General features: G+C 41.1%; 1 protein-coding gene across 4 annotated transcripts in view; it reads right to left on the bottom strand.

The window, feature by feature from the left end:
* Nucleotides 1–1624: 1624 nt before the first annotated feature.
* Nucleotides 1625–22263, bottom strand: part of PPP2R5A (protein phosphatase 2 regulatory subunit B'alpha) — a 76671-nt gene continuing 56032 nt past the window's right edge. For 3 of the 4 annotated variants that reach the window (XM_017347800.3, XM_002717413.5, XM_070055259.1), the window contains 10 exons: nt 17039–17131; nt 10898–11028; nt 9939–9998; nt 8408–8516; nt 7732–7785; nt 6186–6236; nt 5843–5962; nt 5638–5765; nt 4868–4969; nt 1625–2795 (listed from right to left, as the gene is read on the bottom strand). In XM_017347800.3, coding sequence (XP_017203289.1) covers nt 2663–2795; nt 4868–4969; nt 5638–5765; nt 5843–5962; nt 6186–6236; nt 7732–7785; nt 8408–8516; nt 9939–9998; nt 10898–11028; nt 17039–17131 — 981 coding nt within the window. In that variant the 3' untranslated portion in view covers nt 1625–2662. The remainder of the gene's footprint in view (nt 2796–4867; nt 4970–5637; nt 5766–5842; nt 5963–6185; nt 6237–7731; nt 7786–8407; nt 8517–9938; nt 9999–10897; nt 11029–17038; nt 17132–22263) is intronic. The other variant, XM_070055257.1, reaches the window with a different exon arrangement.

Genomic DNA, 22263 nt, shown 5'->3' with positions numbered 1-22263 from the left:
AAGTACTGGGCCCCTGCCACCCATGTGGGAGAGCCAGATGTGAGATACCCGCATGGAACTCCTGGCTGCTGGGTTTAGCCTGGCCCATCATTGGGTGTTGTGGCCATTTGGAGAGTGAACCGGTGATGGAAGATCTCTTTCTCTGTTTCTCCCTCTCTGTGACTCTGCCTTTCTTAGAAAGTGGAGTAGCTGAGACAGGCCCTTCCCTGAAAATTCTTGACACTTGGTATGCAATGTTGCAATTTTTCTCCAGTCTTTATATTCTGGCTTGCTTTGTGGCTGTCTTTCTGGAAATTCCAAGGTGGCTGCTTAGTTCTAAACCTGTGGACATTTTGCTATTTCAACTGTCAGCGGTGCTCGAAGTCTAGGTTTGCCCCTGCTGTTAGTGTGTTCCTGTTTCAGCAATAGGGGACACTCCAAGCCCAGATTTGTCCCAGATCTGCAGTTAGTGTGTTATACAGATGAAGTGAAGAAGCTGACTACAAGTGGTAGTGGATCCTTGCAAGCCTCTTTTCCTGGGGCTGGGGTAGAACCAGATGCCTAGTCCTGTGGCCACTGCTGCCGTAATGCTAGATCATACTTGAAGCCCATAGCCTGCCAGTACCAGCGAAGCATGAGGGTAGAACAGAAGTGGACTCAGCCCAAAGCCCATAACCAGCTTCAGATGCCGCCTGCTGTGACTCCACTTGACACTGGGGTAAGTCTAGAGGCCCCGTCCACAAGCACCAGCCTGGGGACTGGGACCAGGGCCATTAGAATCTGCCCAGTGTTGAGTTTTATCAGATGGGCACTGAGTCCCAAGACAGTTCTGTGTTGTTTCTTGCCCTACTCCCCACTGGCTGCAGTGTGCATCCTTCCTGTCTGCCCAGGGTTGGGAGAGGGGTGGTAGAGGCAGACTCTGCAGCCCAGGTTGCCACTAAGCTGGGATGCATCTGGGAATTCCAGTCAGGTCTTGTGTAGTCTTGGGGGCACCCACTAGGCCTACATGAGGTGGTCCCCCTGGGGTACAGGGCTCTGCGAGTACTGGCCTGGGGATGAGAGGCCTCTGGGCTTTCTCTGATGCTGGGTCTCCCCTTGTTGGGTCTGGCTCTGAAGCTCCCTTTTCTGCCCTGCTTCCCAAGGCCCAGTCTGCAGGCTGGGAGGCCCTGTCTAACACTGGTTTTTATTGCTGTGGGCCTGGTACTGGGTTAAGTCTGAGATCTGTACCCAGCAGGTGAGGTGTCTGTCTCTCCACACTGTGCTGCCTGGAATGAAAGGAGGGGTGATGGCGGGCAACTCTTTCTTTGATGCTTCCACAATGCATCTTTCCTTACCGTTACACTAAGTGGCCTCTCACCTGGCTTCCTTAGCTCTTGCGTAGGTGTGCTGGTGCGAGGGCAGCTGTTCAAATTTCTGAGAGGAGATGCTCACAGGTGCACCCTACTTAGCCATCAGCTTGGCATGCCCCTAGAACTTAGAATTGTATGCACATATTCTGTGAGACAGATGTGCTTTGGTAAATGGCTGGAACATTCAACTCTGGCACAAAACCTTCCTATTTTTTAGTTAGAACTCCACAGTTAGAATTTTCTATAACTTCTAGATAGCTTAGCACTAAAAAAAGTAAGGATGACATAAGGCAAAATACAAACATAGACTTTATTAAATGCTGCTCAATCCTCCAATGAGGATCTTTCATTACAAAACAGTTTTCTACACAACTCCAAGTTAAGAGATTGGAATGGTACTCTGATAACAAAGATGTGAGAAATACTTGACCAAGTAAAAACATAGAAGACCTCTACATAGGCAACTTCTTAAGATCTCGACAGAGGAAGCTTACTGCGTTTCCTTTAAGTAAAGCCAGGCAGTGACAACTAGCACTGTGCATCACCACAGGGTGGGACTCCGAGCCTCCCTCGTGGGGTCAGGAAGGACTAGAGGAGGGCAGGTTGTGAGGCCTGGAAAGGCCCTGCCCTCGGCCTTTGAGAGGAAGAGGAGGAATGAACGGAGCGGCAGGCTCTGTCTCACCGCTTGGGGAGCTGCAGAGGAAGAGGGATGTTCGTGAGGAACAATGAACAATCTCAAGACTTTTGGTTTACGTTCCCAGCTTTGATTTCTACTTTGTGCTTTAGAAACCTGGAGCTTGAAGGTTTTGCTCAAATTCCAGAGTACAGGAATATCTTCAGTGAGGGCGCTTAGGCAGGGAGTTCCCCCCAGCATATTTCCGGGCAGGGACAAAGGGAAGCTGATACCTTAGTTTCTTTTAGGAAGTAAACTTTTTCCTAGGATGTAACTAAGGACTTCAGCAGTGTTAAAAAGCACATCATGAAAGGGAAGAATATACAGAGCAGTCTACTGTATGTGCAACACAATCAAAAAGAATTCAAGTCATAATTCTTACCAATTCCATAATTATCTCACTCGTAAGATGATAAAATTCATTTCTGTGAAACTTCAGAAGTGACACAAATCACTGACTAGACGAAGGTTACAATATACTGCGGCCATGATAGAACACAGGGCTGTGTTTAATCCATATACTTTCCATTTACAGTTGCCAGGAAAAAAAAACCAAAACCCTGACTTTTTAATTATATTATACTGATGAGGTTTGCTTTGCAATTTTTACATATTTCAACAAGTGTACAAAGCCGTCTACCCAGCAGAAGTGGTAGTCTCTTTATTCGGCACTTGTATTGCTGAGAATACTGTGCATGTTGTAAGCGCTGTTCTGTTTTTCTAGAGCTTTCTTTAGCTTTAGCTCCTCTAATTTTTTCCATAATTCTTCACGTTCCAGTTCCTTCTTTTTCTCTCTGTAGATAAGCACAAAAATTCTTATTCAGAACCTGAAGGAAGGTGCTTCTGGGCAGCTCCCTGGAGAGCACATTTGTTCACCCACATTTCACAGACACACCTCGACGGAAGCACCGGGGTTCTCCTCGTCACTTTTCTAACTGCAGTTACTGTCTTTGCAGCTCCTGTACCAACTGCAAGGTACTACTTGTTTTTCCTTTGCTATATGGCCTCGCAGCCACAATCACTATTCTCTCTTCTCCACACCCTCTCTAGCCTCCAGCCAGTTTATATCTTACTATCTCCTGTGTCTCATATTTGAGTTGAAAACTTTAAAGCTTGAGTAATCTCTAAAACAAAGGTCAAAGTTATTTTCTATGCTGTTACATATGAAAGGGCAGTCCTTAAAGGACTTGCAGATGTAGGTAAATACACGTTGAAGATCCCTAATCCAGAAATCTAGAATGCTCCAAAAACCAAAACTTTTTGAGTGCCAATACAATGTTCAGAAAGTCTTAGATTTTAGGATGCTCGACCTGTGAAGTCTGCAAATACTCCAGAATCTAAAAGATTTCTGCTCCCATACATTTTGGATAAGAGACACTAAACCTAGGAATAATCATTATTCCTAGTTATGTGAAATATCCTTTTCATTCTTTTCTTATACTTTCTTACCTACGTTGTTTTCCTGCTGCACAATACTATTAAATAATGCACTGAGTTAGTTATTGGCAGGCTAGGATGGGATATACCTTCTCTATACCATGACTAGAAACCAGTAGTCAGAACAGATGAGCTTTTGTAAATGTAACAGGTAAAATATACTTATTAGAAGTAAATGATGGGTGGGTACAGTGGTTACTGCCACTTCTTACATGTGAAATAAATACATGAAAGTGATTATTTAGTAGTGAGCTAAGAAATTTCTAGAAAGAGGTAATCACTGAGCCTCATTCCTAAAGGCTGATATAGGCCATCCTTTATTCACTAAAATATAAATTATTGCCAGAAATGATGTATTTTTTATGGCTGAGGATATTATTGATACATTACTTTATGAGTTCCTTCTTCCCAAAGCAGTGGACTTTAAAATAGCACTTTCTGGGTCAGTGTTGTGGCACAGCAGGTTAAGCCGCTGCCTACAGTGCTGGCATCCCATATGGGCACCAGTTTGATTCCCAGCTGTTCTACTTCTGAACCAGCTCCCTGCTAATTACCTAGAAAAGCAGCGGAAGATGACCTAAGAGCTTGTCCCTGCATCTACATGGGAGACCTGGATGAAGCTCTTGGCTTCAGCCTGGCCTAGCCCTGGCTGTTGGGGCTACTTGGGGAGTGAACCAGCAGATGGAAGATCTCTCCCTCTTTGTAATCTTAAATTCTATTTATTTGAGACAGAGAGGTCTTCCGTCCGCTGGTTCACAACCCAAATGTCTACGATGGCCAGAGCTAGGCCGATCTGAAGCCAGAGCTTCTTCCAGGTCTCTCACATTGGCCATGCAGTTGGGTCACCTTCTACAGTTTTCCCAGGCTATCAGCAGGGAGCTGGATCAGAAGTGGAAAAGCTGGGACTCAAACCGGTGCCCATATGGTATGCTGGCACCATAGGTAGAGGCTTAACCTGCTATGCCACAGTGCTGGCTACTTTCTCTGGTCATCTGCCAACCTAAGAACTACCAAACTTTTATGCAAAGAACAGTTCAAATGTAATGCTCACGCAGTAAGATGTATATGTGGGTATTTAAAAATTCAGCATAAAGTGTATTTTACAATGCAAATGCCATGAGACTGATAAAACCTAAGACTCAGAATGAGATAAAATAGAATTTATGATCCATGTTAAAATAACCTTTTAGGGCAAGTAAATCATATAATATTAAATAATACATATTACTGCTTTTCTGCTTAACACATTTATGAAAATATTTGGGCTACTTCATCTGGAAATAAGTATTAAAGAGTCTTAACATTAAGCATTGGAATATGAAATTGACTTCTTAAACATGGTAATTTTACCTGAGAAGATAGCTTACTGAACTGAATCACATTTAACCTAAAATGTGTAGACAATTTTGTAATGTAAAGGATCAAGTACCTCTGTCTTTCAGCTTTGTATGAGCTAGTAAGGTCATCAAAAAGCTTCCCATTCATTTCCATGAGGGTTTTCAGCACATTATATACCAGTGCTACAATGGTCCTGAAATGAAAATGACCCTCGGTTATTGATGCTATCATACAGGAAGTGTAACACTGTCAGCTCTAAAATGTGCTAGATGTTGCTGATCTTCCATTCATTTTAGATAAAACTAAAGTTCAAGAGGTTTTGTAATTTGCTAAAGGTTACACAGCCAGTAGTGGTAAAAAAAAAAATGTTGTGGTTATCTTGATTAGAGTTTCATATATGAAACTGAGTTACAGCATTAAAAGGTGAAAGAGATCCAGTGACTGTAACTGGTAAGGAGAGCAGAAGGCAGGATAAGGATGTCCCAGAAGTTAGAATATATGCATTGTAAATATCCCCATGACCTTAAGCACTTTAGTGTTGCCCTAGGGACACTGCAGTCAACAGAGTGTGGAGTGTGTATACACTGGGAGCGGTAATGCACGTATCACACCTTTCGCAGACATGCGGTTGGTCTCTCCAACAAGAACTGGTGCAGAATGTTAACGAGATACGCAATTTTAATTGGAAGTAAGACCATGTGTAAAAGAATAGAGACATATTTACAACTTAAAGCTGTACATAAAATAGAGGACAGAATAAAACCATTAACCTTGGAATAAGTTCCAAATATGCACAGGTTTCATGTGTAAGTTAGGCAATCAAATCACAAGAAAAATGTGACCAACACAAAAGATACTTACGGATTCCAGTGTTCTTTGGAAATTTTATACAAACTGGCAAACATAATTGGCAAAATTTTATCAATATTCTCTTCAATCAAACTAAGAATATATTCATTATTCCAGAAGTACAATGCCCTTTCTGCAACCTAGAAGATATTTAGAAATGTCAAAACTAAATGAAAAATAGTGCAAAGTAAGAATACTGTCACTGAAAATGTCATACCTGAAAATGAGAACTGGAAACACACTTGGATATCTGCTTGAAGAGTGGCTCTTCAATTTTTTTGAACTGTGTTGGCTCAATGACATCTAAGATCTCTTCAATTTCTCCTAAAAACATCACCTAGGTTAAAAAGATTTTAAGAAATATGACAAATTATATGAAGTTAATATAGTGGGCAAAAAAAAGTCTGGATGGTATTCAGTTTACTGTAATCCAATGCAAAGCTTGTCTCCCCCCTTCCCTGGGTAGCAGCAGCAATAGAGCCAGCCCAAAGAAGCAAAGGTAAAGCACTGGGGGTAAGAAATTCTAATGGCATGCACTGCTTTTCGTGAACAAAACCCACCTCTTTCTGACTGCATGTTTTTGGCCAAAATTTCAGCAGCCCTCTGATCACCTGCAAAAATGTTTAGCATGAATTAAGCAGTATAGCTTGCTAATGTTAATATAATTACTATTGAAAATATCCTATTCTGAAGAATAACATTATGTGTTACACCAGACTTTCTATTAAGCTTTATTTATTTATTTGAAACTCAGAGTTATATAGAGAAGGAGAGGCAGAGAGAGAGAGAGGTCTTCCATCCACTGGTGTACTCCCCAGATGGCCACAATGGCTGGAGCTGTGCTGATCAGGAGCCTCCTCCTGGTCTCCCACAGGGGTGCAGGGGCCCAAACTTGGGCCATCCTCTACTGCTTTCCCAGGCCATAGCAGAGAGCTGGCTAGGAAGTGGAGCAGGTGGGATTCAAACCAGCACCCAGAGGGGATGCCAGCACTGCAGGCAGCAGCCCCAACTTTTGAATTTTTAACTGAGTGACTATGATGTGTACCAGACAGTAGGAATGTACTGGTGAACAAAACATGGAGTCCGATTTCCATGGAGCTTACATTTTAGTGGAAGCAGACCAATGTAAGTAATCAATTATATATTTGGTTATATATTTATATATAAGTGCAGGTGCAGGGGCCCAAGGATTTGGGTCATCATCTGCTTTCCAAGGCCATAGCAGAGAGCTGGATCAAAAGTGGATCAGCAGGCGGGCGCCCTGGCTCAATAGGCTAATCCTCCGCCTGCGGCACCGGAACCCAGTTGGGGTGTCGGATTCTGTCCTGGTTGCTCCTCTTCCAGTCCAGCTCTTTGCTGTGGCCTGGGAAGGCAGTGGAGGATGGCCCAAGTGCTTAGGCCCTGCACCTGCATGGGAGACCTGGAGAAGCACCTGGCTCCTGGCTTCGGCTTGATGCAATGCGCCAGCCGTAGCAGCCATTTGCGGGGTGAACCAACGGAAGGAAGACCTTTCTCTAACTCTGCCTGTCAAAAAAAAAAAGTGGATCAGCAGGGAATCAAACCGGCGCCTGTATGGGATGCTGGCACTGCAGACTGGGGCTTTAACCCTCTGTAACTCTGCACTTCAAATAAATCTTAAAAATTCTGGGCTGGCGCCACAGCTCAGTAGGCTAATCCTCTGCCTGCGGCACCAGCACATCGGGTTCTAGTCCCGGTCAGGGCGCCGGATTCTGTCCTGGTTGCTCCTCTTCCGTCCAGCTCTCTGCTGTGGCCCTGGAGTGCAGTGGAGGATGGCCCAAGTGCTTGGGCCCTGCACCCGTGTGGGAGACCAGGAGAGGCTCCTGGCTTTGGATCAGCGTGGTGCACCAGCCACAGCGGCCATTGAGGGGTGAACCAATGGAAAAGGAAGACCTTTCTCTCTCTCTCACTGTCCACTCTGCCTGTCAAAAAAAATTCTCTCCCAATCCTGTTCCTTGTATGCGAATTAACTTAAGAGAAGTATTATAAAGTGACTTCAGCTGAAGGTACATGATTACTACTATTTGATAACTGCAGGGCTATTAAAACTACAGTGAAATGCCAAAAAAGCATGAAAATAACACTTACTGGTTCTGTTAGTGTTGTATCTTTCTCCAGGAACTGTACAACACAGTATGCTAGCTAAAAGGTAAGGAAAAGTTTATAAATATTATGCAGTGAAATGTTTACTGATGCAAGTTTATGTTTAACCAACAAAAATGACTGAATTTATAATTAGTAATTTTGACAAATTTTATTACAACATATAAAATGAAGTACACTGACAGTTACATAACTTTAATAATCTTGAAAGTAACATCTGGTTCAGAAGACTTTGTAGTAGTGTCTGACTGTGAAGTTTAAGACTGAAGCTAACCACTTAGCTTTCCAGTGTGTATGCTGAAAGCACGTCATATGTATGCTTATGCTGATAAGCTATTATTCCAAGTACGAATAAAGGAGACTAAAATCTCCTTAACTAGGTTATCACAGCTGTAAGGAACATTTTGCAGGGATTTATTCAAAGTCACAATTATTAGGTCAAGGCCTAATAAGGGAAACTGCTGTTATCTTTTCTCTAGCTGCACTGAAAGATCATTGGTCTTATTTAATAACTGATTATCACAATACTTTGTAATAGTTTGCTTTAGGCAATTTACAAAACAAGTTGCTTAATTATATTTAAAATTACCATTCAGTTTCTGTGACTTATGTTAATTTTCAAAACAATATTCATTTCATTTGAAAGTTTTTTGAAACTTACCTGAGCGTGAAACAAAACTAATCCTTTTGCAGTATGCATAGGAATAAGAACCTTCATTAGAAATTGTTTATGTTCTGCTTTCAGTGGCAATGCAAAGCCATTGATAATACTGGAGGGGAAAAAAAGGCAGGGGGAAGGGTTAAGTAGTTAGGACTCTGTTTCTAAAGTTACAATATCCATGAATACAGAAGGGACAGTGCTGTGCCGCAGCCCTCCTTTTGTGTGACAATTTCTTCATCCAGACTTTGGAAAAGAATTCCTATGGGGTTTGCGCCTCTTAATTCAGTCAGTGGTCACAGAGGAAAATGAGGACTTCGAGTGAATGTCCCAGCAAGCAATTCCCATTTTCATTTTCTATAAATCCGATTTTATTTATTCATTGTTGGCTTTTGTGTTTCTTCCCTAAAGCTGCGAGAGACTCGGTATCATGACACTATTTTAGGGGCTGCCATGATGGCATAGGGGATTGAGCCAGCACCTGCTCTACTTCCGGTCCAGCTTCCTGCCAGTGCCCGGGAAGGCAGTGGAGGACGATCCAGGTGCTTGGGCCCTTGCCACCCATCTGGGAGACCCGAAGAAGCTCCAGGTTTTTGCCTGGCCCAGCCCTGGCCATTGCAGCCATTTGGGGAGTGAACCAGTGATAGAAGCACTCTAACTATACCTTTTAAAAAAATCTTTTTTTTGTCTCCACATTTTCTAAATACCAGAGACTAAAATCATTCTCTAGATAGTAATAGGTAATAATTTTATACTGGTGAACAGGGAACATGATACCCGACTCTGAGCTCCTCTAAGATGGTTAGGAATGGTCTCTCAACCTCTGAGGAAGAATTCCTGAAACTTTGCTGAAGGTTCACTAACGCTTACTTATTTTTCCCAACATAATGTTTTATTTTTGAGACACCATACTTTTAATTTACATTAAAGTCCAAAGCTTAATGACTCTATTAAATAAAGAGTTCAAAAAAACGGGCTGGCGCTGTGGCATAGTGGGTTAAAGCTATGCAGGTGCCGGTTCTGTTCTTGGATGTTCCTCTTCCGATCAAGCTCTCTGCTGTGGCCTGGGAAAGCAGTAGAGGATGGCCCAAGTCCTTGGGCCCCTGCAGCCATCTGGGGAGTGAACCAGCAGATGGAAGACCTCTCTACTTCTCTAACTCTTTCAAATAAATAAATCTTAAAAAATAAAAAGGAAAAAGGTCTTAGTCCAGCAGGAAAACGAGCAAAGGCTATAACAATAATAAAAAAGATGTTTAACTTCACTCATGAAATACTAAAGCTTATTTCATCTCTTCTCCAATTACAGTCTATAAATTTCTGTGGCAGTCTGGCAAGATCAGGCATAAAACCTGCCATAGCTTCAGAACCAGGAAGGCTGTTCTGAAAAAGCTGTAGTAAGAATTCAGTTGAGAAACTATGTCTTGTGCTCTATACACTAAAATATAAAATAATTTCTCCAACCCCTGATAAATGTTGTAATACAGAGACCATTCAAAGTTACTTGATTTTTAAAACGAAACAAAAAATGACATACCTTCCTAATATTTCAAGGAGTTCAGCAACACCATTGAAATGTTCTGTTTCATATATAAACCTGAATTTAAAAAAGATAAACATCAGAATACTAAACTAAGAGAACTAGGCAGAAAGGTGAGGAAATCCAATGACATATGAGAAACACAACTTTTAGGTTTGCTTTGTAAGCTATTTTGCCCCAATTCAGTTAATTCATAGCAATTTTAGAAAAGAAGGTCTGTGTCCCATGAAATCACATATGCCTTTGCTAAAACTTGATGTAGGTAAAGGTAACTACCATTTCACTTGGAATATTCCATTTTACTTAATAATTTATAGAAAAGATGCGTTTTCTCAAATACCTCTCAAAATAGTTAACCTCTGCACAGCTTGCCTTGTTTTCCAAAATTAGGCTCATAAACTCAGTGACTTCACAGAAGTCTGAAGTGGACTTAGACGAGGACAGGGAACAAGAGAATGCGCCCTCTCAGGAGGAGCGCCTCTCTAACCAGGAGCGAACCTGAAATGTCGGTGTCATGTGCCATCTCGTGATGGGAAGCAAATACTCAACTGAATCATGACATTCATGAAACAGTGAAATGATGGGTTCTATATGAATTTAACTTTGTTGGATAATCAAAGTACAAAGTGCTACTGGTTCAAATAGTTTCATATTTTTTAAACTAAAATCTCAAATAGGAAGCTATACAAATTCTCCTTCTCTCAATACATCTTAAATATGAATACCATCACCTCTACAAAACTGTGCTCCTGACTACTATGCACTTATCTAAGTGGGTCTCAAGTTAGATGCAATCAAGTGATACAAACTGGGCTAAAAATGACTCAAATACTACCAGTTAAATTTGTATGTTTTAGATATTAAAAATTAACCTTTTAAACTAGAAGTTGAAAGGAACTTGACTAAAGGGATGATATGTGGGTGGGAAGAAAAAGTGCTGTAAATGAATGATTTACCTGAGGAAAATGTTGTTAATCTGTTTTCTGATAAATGCTCTTAATCCAAGGAATTTCCCATAAATCCGATGCAGAACAGTCTTCAGAAAGTCGCGTTCTCTCGGATCTTCACTATCAAAAAGCTCCAGGAGCTTTAAAGAAAATCTGAGAAATTACTTTTAAAAAATAATCGAGCTGAAACTTCACTTTAAGACTCCATTAAATCTTAATTTTTTTTCTAGAAATAGTTGGTTCTCTTTAATCAGCTATTGATGGTATAATAAGTGGCCCCTAATTTAAACATTTAAAATAGTTCATTGAAAGATAATCTAACAACACAATATGTAAGCCTAGTTGTCAAAATAACACCTCTTTTTTCCCCCAAGAAGTAAGAAATGAAGGCATGATCAAAAATTATGGCCAAGAATTTGGGTTCATTTGGACACTTACAGATGATTTTGTAGGCATACTGACAGGCACAATGTTGAAAAATCTATCAGATTTAATATAATGGTCTGATAAAAAAGGGAAATATACTTCAGAGTTAATGTCTGAAATTAAAGAATATATCCACCAATTATCACAACATAAATCTTAATTTTCTTAAAAGATTTTGCTTTACCAGACTGATTTTATTCTTGCTAAATAATAAAGCCAAAAAAAGCTGTTTTTTGAAACAATAAAAACACTTCAAAAACTAGATTTTTTTCTTTGCTTTTTCCCTGATTTTAAAATCCCTATCCTTCTCCTCACATCTAAACACTGCTCATGATTTAGTGTTAAGATTTGAGAGTTTTAATGCTTTCTGATAGTAAGCCAAAACTACATATAAGATTGTAAGTTTTTAAATAAAGACATCGAATTAATGGTTTAACAAACCAGATTTCTAAATAATAGTTCACTAGACTTACTCAAACCAAACCACCTTTTTTGTGATTTTACAATAAAAACTTCAAGAAGGTCACCTTTGCCAACAGCTCAAAAATTAATATTCAGTTATCAGAAGAAAGTACTGGCAGACACACAACAGAGCAGAAAGAAAGAAAAGGCCATTTGCTTTACTTGAGGTTAGCTTAGCAAGTAGTCAAAATTGAAACCATGGCTAGTGCTGTACACAGTGATGCCAGCATCCCACACAGGTGCACCAGCTCCCTGCTAATGTGCGTGGGAGGCAGATGTCGGCCCAAGGACTGTGCCTCTGCCACCCTTCTGGAGTGTCTGGATGGAGTTCCAGGTTCCTGGCTTCTGCCCGGCCCACCCTGGCTGTTGCAGCCATTTAGGGAGTGAACCAGAAGATCTTGATCTCCATCCCTCTCTTTTTCTGTCACTCTGCCCTTCCAATAAATACATCTTAAAAAAAAAAAAAAAAGTTCAAATCGACCTAATACATATTTTGCTATAACTTTATACAACTGTTCAGCAAAGCATTGGATACAAGACTTTAATTTAAAGTCAAAATGTAAAATCTATTTTAAGATGGTAAATAAACTTAATTTTGGGGCCAGCGCTGTGGCATAGTAGGCTAAAAGTCTCCGCCTGCATGCTGGAATCCCACATGGATGCCAGTTCAAGTCTTGGCTGCTTCCACTTCAATCCAGTTTCCTGCTGATGTGCCTGGGAAAGCAGTGGAAGATGGCCCAAGTCCTTGGGCCCCTGCACCCATGTGAGAGACCTGGAAGAAGCTTTGGATCAACCAAGTTCTGGCTGTTGTACCTTTTGGGGAGCGAGTCAGTGGATGAAGACCTCTCTCTGTAACTCTGCCTTTCAAATAAATACAAACTTTTTAAAAAATTTCTTCTGTCAAAAGAGTATTACTGTTTTTTTTTAAATGAAACACTTGATATTCTTATGAAAAAACTCTACGAATATCTATGAAATAATCAGGAATGCTTCTTTGTGATTGATAATCACACTGAAGATGGCAAGCTGTGAATCTCATCAGAAGTTTTTATTCTGTCTTGAATTGTGCATCTCAAACCTGGGAGTGATGACTCAAGTCATATTTATCTATCCTCCGAGCCAGTAAATTACTTGGAGTTTGTATTCTCTGTTCACTAGGTTGTTAGGGCATCAAGGCTCCAGTAAAGTACCTATGCAATATGGGAACTTATGTTAATAATCCTAGTAAATTCATTTCAAATTATTCTAATTAAAAATGGCAAAATTATACACTTAAGTCACTCAAATTCAAGTTTTGATGCTGGATTTACTTGAAAGGCTTTCAAATTGATAAATTTGAAATTGATAATTATCAAGGTTGAGGTCATGTCTAATTCAAGAACAAATATATTTTAATACAAATTGATCTTCAGGAGGCAAAATATTAAAGAACAGTTATTATTGGTTTCAACTCTAGAGAAATCTATTTTCAAAAATTATAACCTAAACTTTTTAGAGAGAACACTTACAAGATGAAATTCACAAAACTAGGAATTAGGAAACAAAATTCTGATTATTAGTCTGATTCTGATACTAGCTTAATATCTAAATGTTTTTAAGGGGCATTCATAACTATTGAGCTCATGTTTCTTCACAGATAAATGATGAATTTTTTTTTTTTTTTTTTTTTTTTTTTTTTTTAGAAAAGGTTCTATCATGTCTAAATAAGATCAGAGTTGGTGAACTCAAGATAGCCGTGGCAGCTCATGACAAGAGCCTCGGGTGATTACTGACGTCATAAATAAGAGTGTCAATTGTTAACAACAGGAGTCACTGTGCACTTACTTCCCGTGTAGGATATCTGTCCTTAATGTGTTGTACTATGCGAATTAACGGTATAACTAGTACTCAAACAGTACTTTATACTTTGTGTTTCTGTGTGGGTGCAAACTGTTGAAATCTTTATATACAGAAGATCAATTTAGTATATACTAAGTAAAGATAATTGAAAACGAATCTTGATGTGAATGGGGTGGGAGTGGGAGATGGGATGACTGTGGGTGGGAGGGAGGTTATTGGGGGAAAAAGCCGCTATAATCCAAAAGTTGTACTTTGGAAATTTATATTTATTAAATAAAAGTTAAAAAAATTTAAAAAAAGAAAAGGTTCTATCAGGGTGAAAGTCTACTTCAAATCCTGATTGTGCCACCTATTAGCTTTGTGAAATTGCATTTGGTCTATCCTCCATTCGCTTGTTCACTCCCTAAATGGTTGCAACAGCTGGAGCTGAGCCAATCCAAAGGCAGGAGCCAGGAGCTTCTTCCGGGTCTCCCAAGTGGGTGAAGGTGCCCAAGCACTTGGGCCATCTTCTACATTTCCCAGGCCACAAGCAGAGAGCTGGATTGGAAGAGGAGCAGCTGGGACAGGAACCAGTGCCCATATGGGATGCCTGCACTGCAGGCAGGAGCTTAGCCTACCATGCCATAGCACTGGCCCTGGTCTAACGCTTCATATAAAATCACAGGACAGTACCTGGAACCTAGAAAGCACTCAATAAATCTTAGTTCCCTTCTTTCTTTTGAAATTCTTTGACTTGAACATAAATCGAAATAATGCAATTGTTTTTGTTTTCATTTCTTGAAACTTACCATCTCCCAAATCATTTCAAAATATAAAAGCTGAGAATTCTCATACATCCTCTTTATTAAGGCAACACCCTAAGAGTAATTCAGAAGTGTTTGTGAAAGCACTCATAAACCACTAAAAACAAATCATTGAACGTTGGCATCCCAGGTAGTTCAAGGGTTAAGCCACTGCTTGCAAAGCTGGCATTCCATATGGACACCGGTTCAAGTCCCAGCTGCTCCACATCTGATTCAGCTGCCTACTTTAATTAAGTGTCTGGGAAAGCAGCAGAGGATGGCCCAAGTGGTTGGGCCTCTGCATGAAGATGAAGCTCCTGGCTTTGGCCTGGCCATTGTGGCATTTGGGGAGTCAATCAGCAGTTGGGATATCAATCACTCTCTCTTTTCCTCTCTAACTCTGCCTTTCAAATCAAATCAAATCAAATCAATCAATCAATGGTCTTTTAAAAAGGGGGTGGGGAGAAAGAAAAGAAAATGGGTCCCACTCTACCAGTTTTCCATTTCTTCTCAAACCCACAGTGTAATCCAACAGTTTAAGTATCTCAAACTCTAGAATGAGGAACATTTAAGGCAGTTGTTCCCCTCAACCTGCTTTTCTCTTGAATATAATTTAATATGCTATTACTAGGGCCCCTTAGTGTATTGCACACTAGAGCTACAGAAGGAAATAAATATGCACTCATTGGCAATTACCAAAATAATGTAACTCCATATAATGCAACTTTTACTCATGATGGAGATGCACACTTTATTGTTAACACATCTGATAAATATTAGTTTCTAGTTTATGAAGAGCTGCTTAAATGGTTCAAGGGTCTGCTGTAGGCTGACAGTGTTCTCCGTTCATCAGTACATCACAGCCACTACTCAGAATACTCTATATGAGGTTGGGGGATAGTTAAAAATGATCAAAAATGAGCTCTAAACATACACATATTTATATAGGGGACACACAAAGGTGGTTTGAAGGGTGGAAAAGTCCTTGTAAATATTTTAATCCCAGCCTCAGCATCAAATGCTAATGAACACTTATGTACTGATAAGTATTTCACAAGAAACAACAGACCTAGAAAGGTCTGATATACTTCACAATCAGCTAATTCCACATACAGTGGGCCCTCCATTTCTGTGGGCTCTGCTTCCATGTTGTAAGCATTTGGGGAGTGAACCAGCAGATGGAAGACAGCTTTTTCTCTTGCTCTGCCTTCCAAGTAATTTTTTTTAAAGAAAGAAATTGAGGAGCAGGTATTTGGCCTAGGGAGTAAGTTCCCATTTGGGATACCTGAACCCCATACTGGAGTGCCTAGACCTGAGTTTGTGTCCTGACTGTTTCCAATTCCAGTTTCTTGCTAATGTGTACCCTGGGAAGCAGCACATGATGGCTTAGGTACTTGGGAGTCCTTGCCACATATGTGGGAGACCTGGGTGGAGTTCTGAGCTCCTGGCTTTGACCTAGTCCAGTCCTGGCTGTTATGGGCATTTGGGGAGTGAATCAGAAGATCTCTCTTGATCTGTCTCTGCCTCTCTCTTTCTCTCTCATCCACATACCCAAAAATTTTGGGAAAAAAAAATCTGTTGTGAACACGCAGACTTTTCCTTGTCATTTATTCACTATACAGACAAATGTATTTAGAAGGAAGCCTTTAAATTGTTGAAAAGTGGGGTCGGCACTGTGGTGTAGTGGGTAAAGCCGCTGCCTGCAGTGCCAGCATCCCATATGGGTACCTGCTCTCCACTTCTGATCTAGTTCTCTGCTATGGTCTGGGAAGGCAGTAGAGGATGGCCCAAGTCCTTGGGAACCTGTACCCATACGGGAGACCCGGAAGAAGCTCCTGGCTTCTGATCAGCCGAACTCTGGCCATTGTAGCCAATTGGGGAGTGAACGAGCAGATGGAAGACTTCTCTCTCTCTCTCTGCCTCCCCTTCTCTCTCTGTGTAACTATGACTTTTAAATAAATAAATATTTCTAAAAAATTGCTGAAAAGTTACTGAAATTAAAATTGAACACATTCCTAGAAATTTATTGTATTAGGTTCCAAAAATAATGGCTAATAACCAACTTATTAAAAGAAAGAAGTTATCATATTTCACATAAATGTTTAACTTTACCTCCTGCCTAATGAGACCGTTTTACCTGTCATTAAAAACCAGTTAGCTAGAATGCTTAAGGTGGGAACGGGAAAGGAAAAAGGGAAAGGAAAGTGGTACCTGGTGACAGGACAGAAGTCTGCAGCCCAACTCTTAACAACGGTCCCTTCCCATCTTTCCTCTGTTATTTCAAAGTCATAGTGTTTAAAACATATGTCAAATACAAGTTCAAGAATTTTATCTAAAAGAAGTTTGGCTCTTGGATTAAATGGTCAGACCTAATATTCCCAGTCAGATACTGTGCTTTTCTGGTCTTTATGAAATGACTGAGAATTTACGATTGGATAGGATAATTTGACTTCACAGGAAGCTTAACCTTTACAAAAATACTCTTGTAGTACCAAAGCTGTCTTACTTTTCTCCTAATCAGCAAGAATATTAAATACTGTAAAACTGAAATAAACCATTGAACTTTTGAGACTATTTTAATCACAACTTAATAACCCATTGCTACAATGAATCTAAGAAAATTTAAGATAGAGCTCCTTACCTGTTGTACAAATTTCTGATCAATGTATCGCTTTGCAATGCTAGGCTGGAAATCAGGGCTCTCCAAAAATCTCAAGAAGAATTCATACACCAACTGTGAGAGAAAGTGAAAGGAAAGCTAAGAGGACAGCTATAAAATTCCACCCAAACATCACCTTATATACAAAACACACCCCCCACCAACTTGCAGATGAATCTCAACTTTCAGACAAGAGCTTTCAGATCTCATCATAGTAAACTGGTAACAGTTTCTAAAAATACAGTTTTTTTTTTAAGATTTATTTATTTGTTTGAAAAAGTTACAGAGAGAGAGGAGAGGAAGGGGGTGGAGGGGTCTTCCATCTGCTGGTTCACTCCCCAGGTGGCCACAAGGGCCCGAGCTGTGCTGATCTGAAGCCAGAGGCCAGGAGCTTCTGGGTCTCCACGTGGGTGCAGGGGCCCAAGGATTTAGGCGATCTTCTACTGCTTTCCCAGGCCACAGCAGAGAGCTGGATTGAAGTGGAGCAGCCAGGTCTCGAACCAGCACCCATAAGGGATGCTGGTGCTTCAGGCCAGGGCATTAACCTGCTGCGCCACAGCGCTGGCACCAAAATACATTAAAAAAAAAAAAAAAGCTATATATTCAGAGGTTGGTCTCCTAAGCTGGTAAACTTCAATGTGTATTTATTGTTTTGTATTACTTACTGAAAAATGTTAAGTTACAGAAACTAGAAAATAATCATAATGCCTGCAACATGTTAAGAGACAAAGTATTCTAAAATACATACTCACCAGAGGACTGCTAACCTACCTCAATTTTAATCTTTAGAGTTCCTTAAATACAAAGGGTAGAAACCTCCAGATAAGAGAGGTAGTGGCCGACGCCGCGGCTCACTAGGCTAATCCTCCGCCTTGCGGCGCCGGCACACCGGGTTCTAGTCCCGGTTGGGGCGCCGGATTCTGTCCCGGTTGCCCCTCTTCCAGGCCAGCTCTCTGCTGTGGCCCGGGAAGGCCGTGGAGGATGGCCCAAGTGCTTGGGCCCTGCACCCCATGGGAGACCAGGAGAAGTACCTGGCTCCTGCCATCGGATCAGCGCGGTGTGCTGGCCGCAGCACGCCAGCCGCGGCAGCCATTGGAGGGTGAACCAATGGTAAAGGAAGACCTTTCTCTCTGTCTCTCTCTCTCACTGTCCACTCTGCCTGTCAAAAAAAAAAAAAAAATAATAATAATAATTAAAAAAAAGAGAGGTAGTGTTCCAACAGCAATTAAAAAAGAAGAATTTCAAGTATTTCTATAAAACTACAGTGGGAAAAAATTAAAACCAGCATAAACTATCCTCACTTAGGCAATAATTAACCAAGTTATTTAAGTGCAGGGCAAGGGCAGGCATGTCTCTCTGCTACAGTAGAAGAACAAAAGTCAGAGCAGGGCTTCTAGTTAAGTGCCAAGCATCCTGAAGGTAACCACAGATGTCCACCTGCTACCACAGATCAGGATTAAAAGCAATGTTTCATTCAATCTGCCACCCTTACTTTCAAGAAGAAAGGCAGATACAACTACAGGTGTTTCAGTAACTGTAATTTGGTTTTTAATAGCTATAAAAGGCAGGAGTTCAGCCCAAAATGTACCTTAATTTGTTAGCCATTAAACAGTATATCAATTTAGCATACTAAAAATAAAAAGGGAGGATTAAATCCCAAAGTAAAAGTTGTCATTCAATAAACATTTAGTAGCCAGTTAGAACAGATATAGTGTGTGTGGGGGATAATGAAAGAAACTGGCACATTAAATTCATAGAATATAGTATATAAAAGCATTACCAAATCTAGTCCTGTCATTCACCACAGGACAACATACTTTTATTACTGTTTGTTGAATAATGTAAGGCTAATAATATTTTTGGGATCTGAGTAAATACAGTTTTTTTGATGCGTTTTGTCCGACTGTGTAAAGGAGCAATGCTTACTTGATCTAATATTACCTAACTTTTAATATTTATTATGAATTAAAGATATAATGAGAAAAATAGAAGTTGATACCAATTACAGGTAATATTTTTAAAAATGTATTTGTGAGAGGAGAGCACGCTCCCTTCTACTAGGTCGGTCCCCAAGTGCCCACAATGGCCCCCAGCTAGGGCTGAAGCTGACAGCTGGAGCTTGCTTCAGGTTTCTCACATGGGTGGCAAAGACCAATTACTTGACCATCGCTGCTGCCTCCCTGGACTGCACTAGCAGAAGGCTGGAGTAAGAATAGTCTACTGAACCCAGGCACTCCACTATGGCACACAGGCATCTTAACTGCTGTGCCAAATGCCTTCCTCCATGGGTAATTTTTAACTAATGTAAGTAATTTTGCTTTGGGGCACACACATGCAAAATTATTTTAAACTTATGGAGTACTTTGAAGAGTTAGCAAAGTCTCATGGATTGCTACACAGTCTTGCTGACAGTGCAACTTATTCAATGCCTATTCTTATATATGTATATTTACTTGAGAGCCAGAGTTACAGAGAAAAGGGAGAGACAGAAAAAGGTCTTCATCACTGGTTCACTCCCCATATAGCTGCAATGGCCAGTGCTCGGTGCATCTAAAGCCAGGAGTCAGGAGCTTCTTCCAGGTCTCCCATGCAAGTGCAGGGGCCCAACATTTGGACCACCTTCTAGAAGAAACACTAGTCAATCTACAGGGCTGAAAATCTCCAAAATGGTACAAGTAAGATTATGCTTGTGGGGCCAGTGTTGTGGTGCAGTAAGGGAGGCCTCAACCTGCAGCGCCATCATCCTATATGGGCACCAGTTCGAGTTCCAGCTGCTCCACTTCCAATTCAGCTCTCTGCTAATGGCCTGGGAAAGCAGCACAAGATGGTCCAAGTCCTTGGGCCCATGTACCCACACGGGAGACCTGGAAGAAGCTTCTGGCTCCTGGTTCCAGATCGGTTGTGCTCCAGTCATTGTGGCCATTTGGGGAGTAAACCAGCGGATAGAAGACCCCCTCTCTCTGCCTCTTCCTCTATCTGTAACTCTGCTTACAAATAATTAATCTTAAAAAAAAAAAAAGACTATGCTTATGTAAAATTGAAAGCTGCCTCATGTCAATGTATATATACCCTTATTCTGCACTATTTTTTTCTCATATTTATCATAGCCTGATACAGAATGTATTTGGTAGATTACTAATTTGTTTATCTCCAAAAGGAGGTTAAGGATTTTTGCTTAGCTCAGAATTCCTCCCCCCACACTGTTTAGAATAATATCTGGCACACAATAGAAGCTCAGTATTTAATGAAAATCATTAATTGTTAATTTTTTTTTTTTTTTTTTGACAGGCTGAGTGGACAGTGAGAGAGAGAGACAGAGAGAAAGGTCTTCCTTTGCCGTTGGTTCACCCTCCAATGGCCGCCGCTGCAGCCGGCGCACCGCGCTGATCCAATGGCAGGAGCCAGGATCCAGGTGCTTTTCCTGGTCTCCCATGGGGTGCAGGGCCCAAGCACCTGGGCCATCCTCCACTGCACTCCCTGGCCATAGCAGAGAGCTGGCCTGGAAGAGGGGCAACCGGGACAGAATCCGGCGCCCCGACCGGGACTAGAACCCGGTGTGCCGGCGCCGCAAGGTGGAGGATTAGCCTATTGAGCCACGACGCCGGCAATTAATTGTTAATTTTGTCTGAACATAGTTACGGAAATTTATTTATGTTCTATATGAAAGAAGTAATTTGCTCCAAGAATCCAAGTAACAAAGTTTCAAAGAATAATATACATTTCAGCAATGGATTAAATTCACTAATGCAGACTTCACAGATGTTTAATGTATGGCTGGTACTTCTATTTCTGCATACCCTAAAATACTCTAGTATGCCTGGGTAAGCAACAGAAGATGGCTCAAGTGCTCGAGTCTTTGCCACCTACATGGGGAGATCCAGTTGAAGTTCCAGGTTCCTAGTTCTGGCCTAGCCCAGCCCAAGCCATTGCAGATATTTGGAGAATCAATGAGCAGATGGAAGATCTCTGTCTCTTCCTTGCTCTGTAACTCACCTTATCAAATAAATCTTTTTTTTAAAATTATAAATAGAAAGTATAGGGAATGGAAATAATTTTATCATGCTACTCATGTTTGATCATTTCTTTCCCAAGGTAGTTAAAATAAAATGTATAAAATTCTGGTGTTTATCACTAAAAACTTTAGAGGTTTTCAAAGTACTTGAAATAAGTTTTTTTTAAAGATTTATTTGAAAGAGTTACACAGAGAGAGGAGAGGCAGAGAGAGAGAGAGAGAGAGAGAGAGAGGTTTTCCATCCGATGGTTCATTCCCCAATTGGCTGCAATGGCCGGAGTTGCACCGACCTGAAGCCAGAAGCCAGGAGCTTCTTCTGGGTCTCCCATACTGGTACAGGGGCCCAAGGATTTGGGCCATCTTGTACTGCTTTCCCAGGCCATAGCACAGAGCTGGATCAGAAGAGGAGAAGCTGGGTCTTGAACTGGTGCCCATATGGGATGCCAGCACTGCAGGCTGCAGCTTTACCAGCTATGGCACAGTGCTGGCCCCTTGAAATAAGAATTTTTTTTAAAGATTTATTTTATTTGAAAGGCAGTCACCGAAAGGCAGAGAGGCAAAGAGAGAGAAAGAGAGAGAGAGAGAGAATATCTTCCATCCACTGGTTCACTCTCCAGATGGCTGCAACAACTCAAGCTGCGCTGATCTGAAGCCAGGAGTGTCCTCTGGGTCTCCCACGCAGGTGCAGGGACCCAAGGACTTGGGCCACCTCCCACTGCTTTTCCAGGCCACAACAGAGGGCTGGATTGGAAGCGGAGCAGCCAGGACTAGAACTGGCACGCATATGGGATGCTGGCACCGCAGGCGGCAGCTTTTACCTACTACGCCACAGCATTGGCCCTGAAATAACTTGAAAGGAACTGGAAATGTTTGGCCCACAGAAGCAACTTTAGTTGTCTACAAGTACATAAAGGGCCCCTTTCAAGGAGTAAGCAGACCAGTATTTTCCAACCTCTATTAAATGTAAATTAATGAGTTTTAAAAAATGATTTATTAAATTCATAAGGACTGACTTATACTGAACTATATGACATATTTTACATTAAGTGCCTAGAGCATTACTTGAGACATTTTAAACACTAAAACTCTTCCTTAAGAATCTGTTTCTCCATCATCCTGTGCAAACAGAACAGATTCCATATGTGCCTTAAAAGTTGAGTGTAGGTTTTTACCCCCTCTGCTCTTTTATCCATTA

Source organism: Oryctolagus cuniculus, chromosome 13 (assembly GCF_964237555.1).
Source record: "Oryctolagus cuniculus chromosome 13, mOryCun1.1, whole genome shotgun sequence".
Taxonomy (NCBI): Eukaryota; Metazoa; Chordata; class Mammalia; order Lagomorpha; family Leporidae; genus Oryctolagus; species Oryctolagus cuniculus.
Note: the sequence above shows the minus strand (reverse complement) of the source record. Positions and strands in the feature narration are given on the sequence as shown.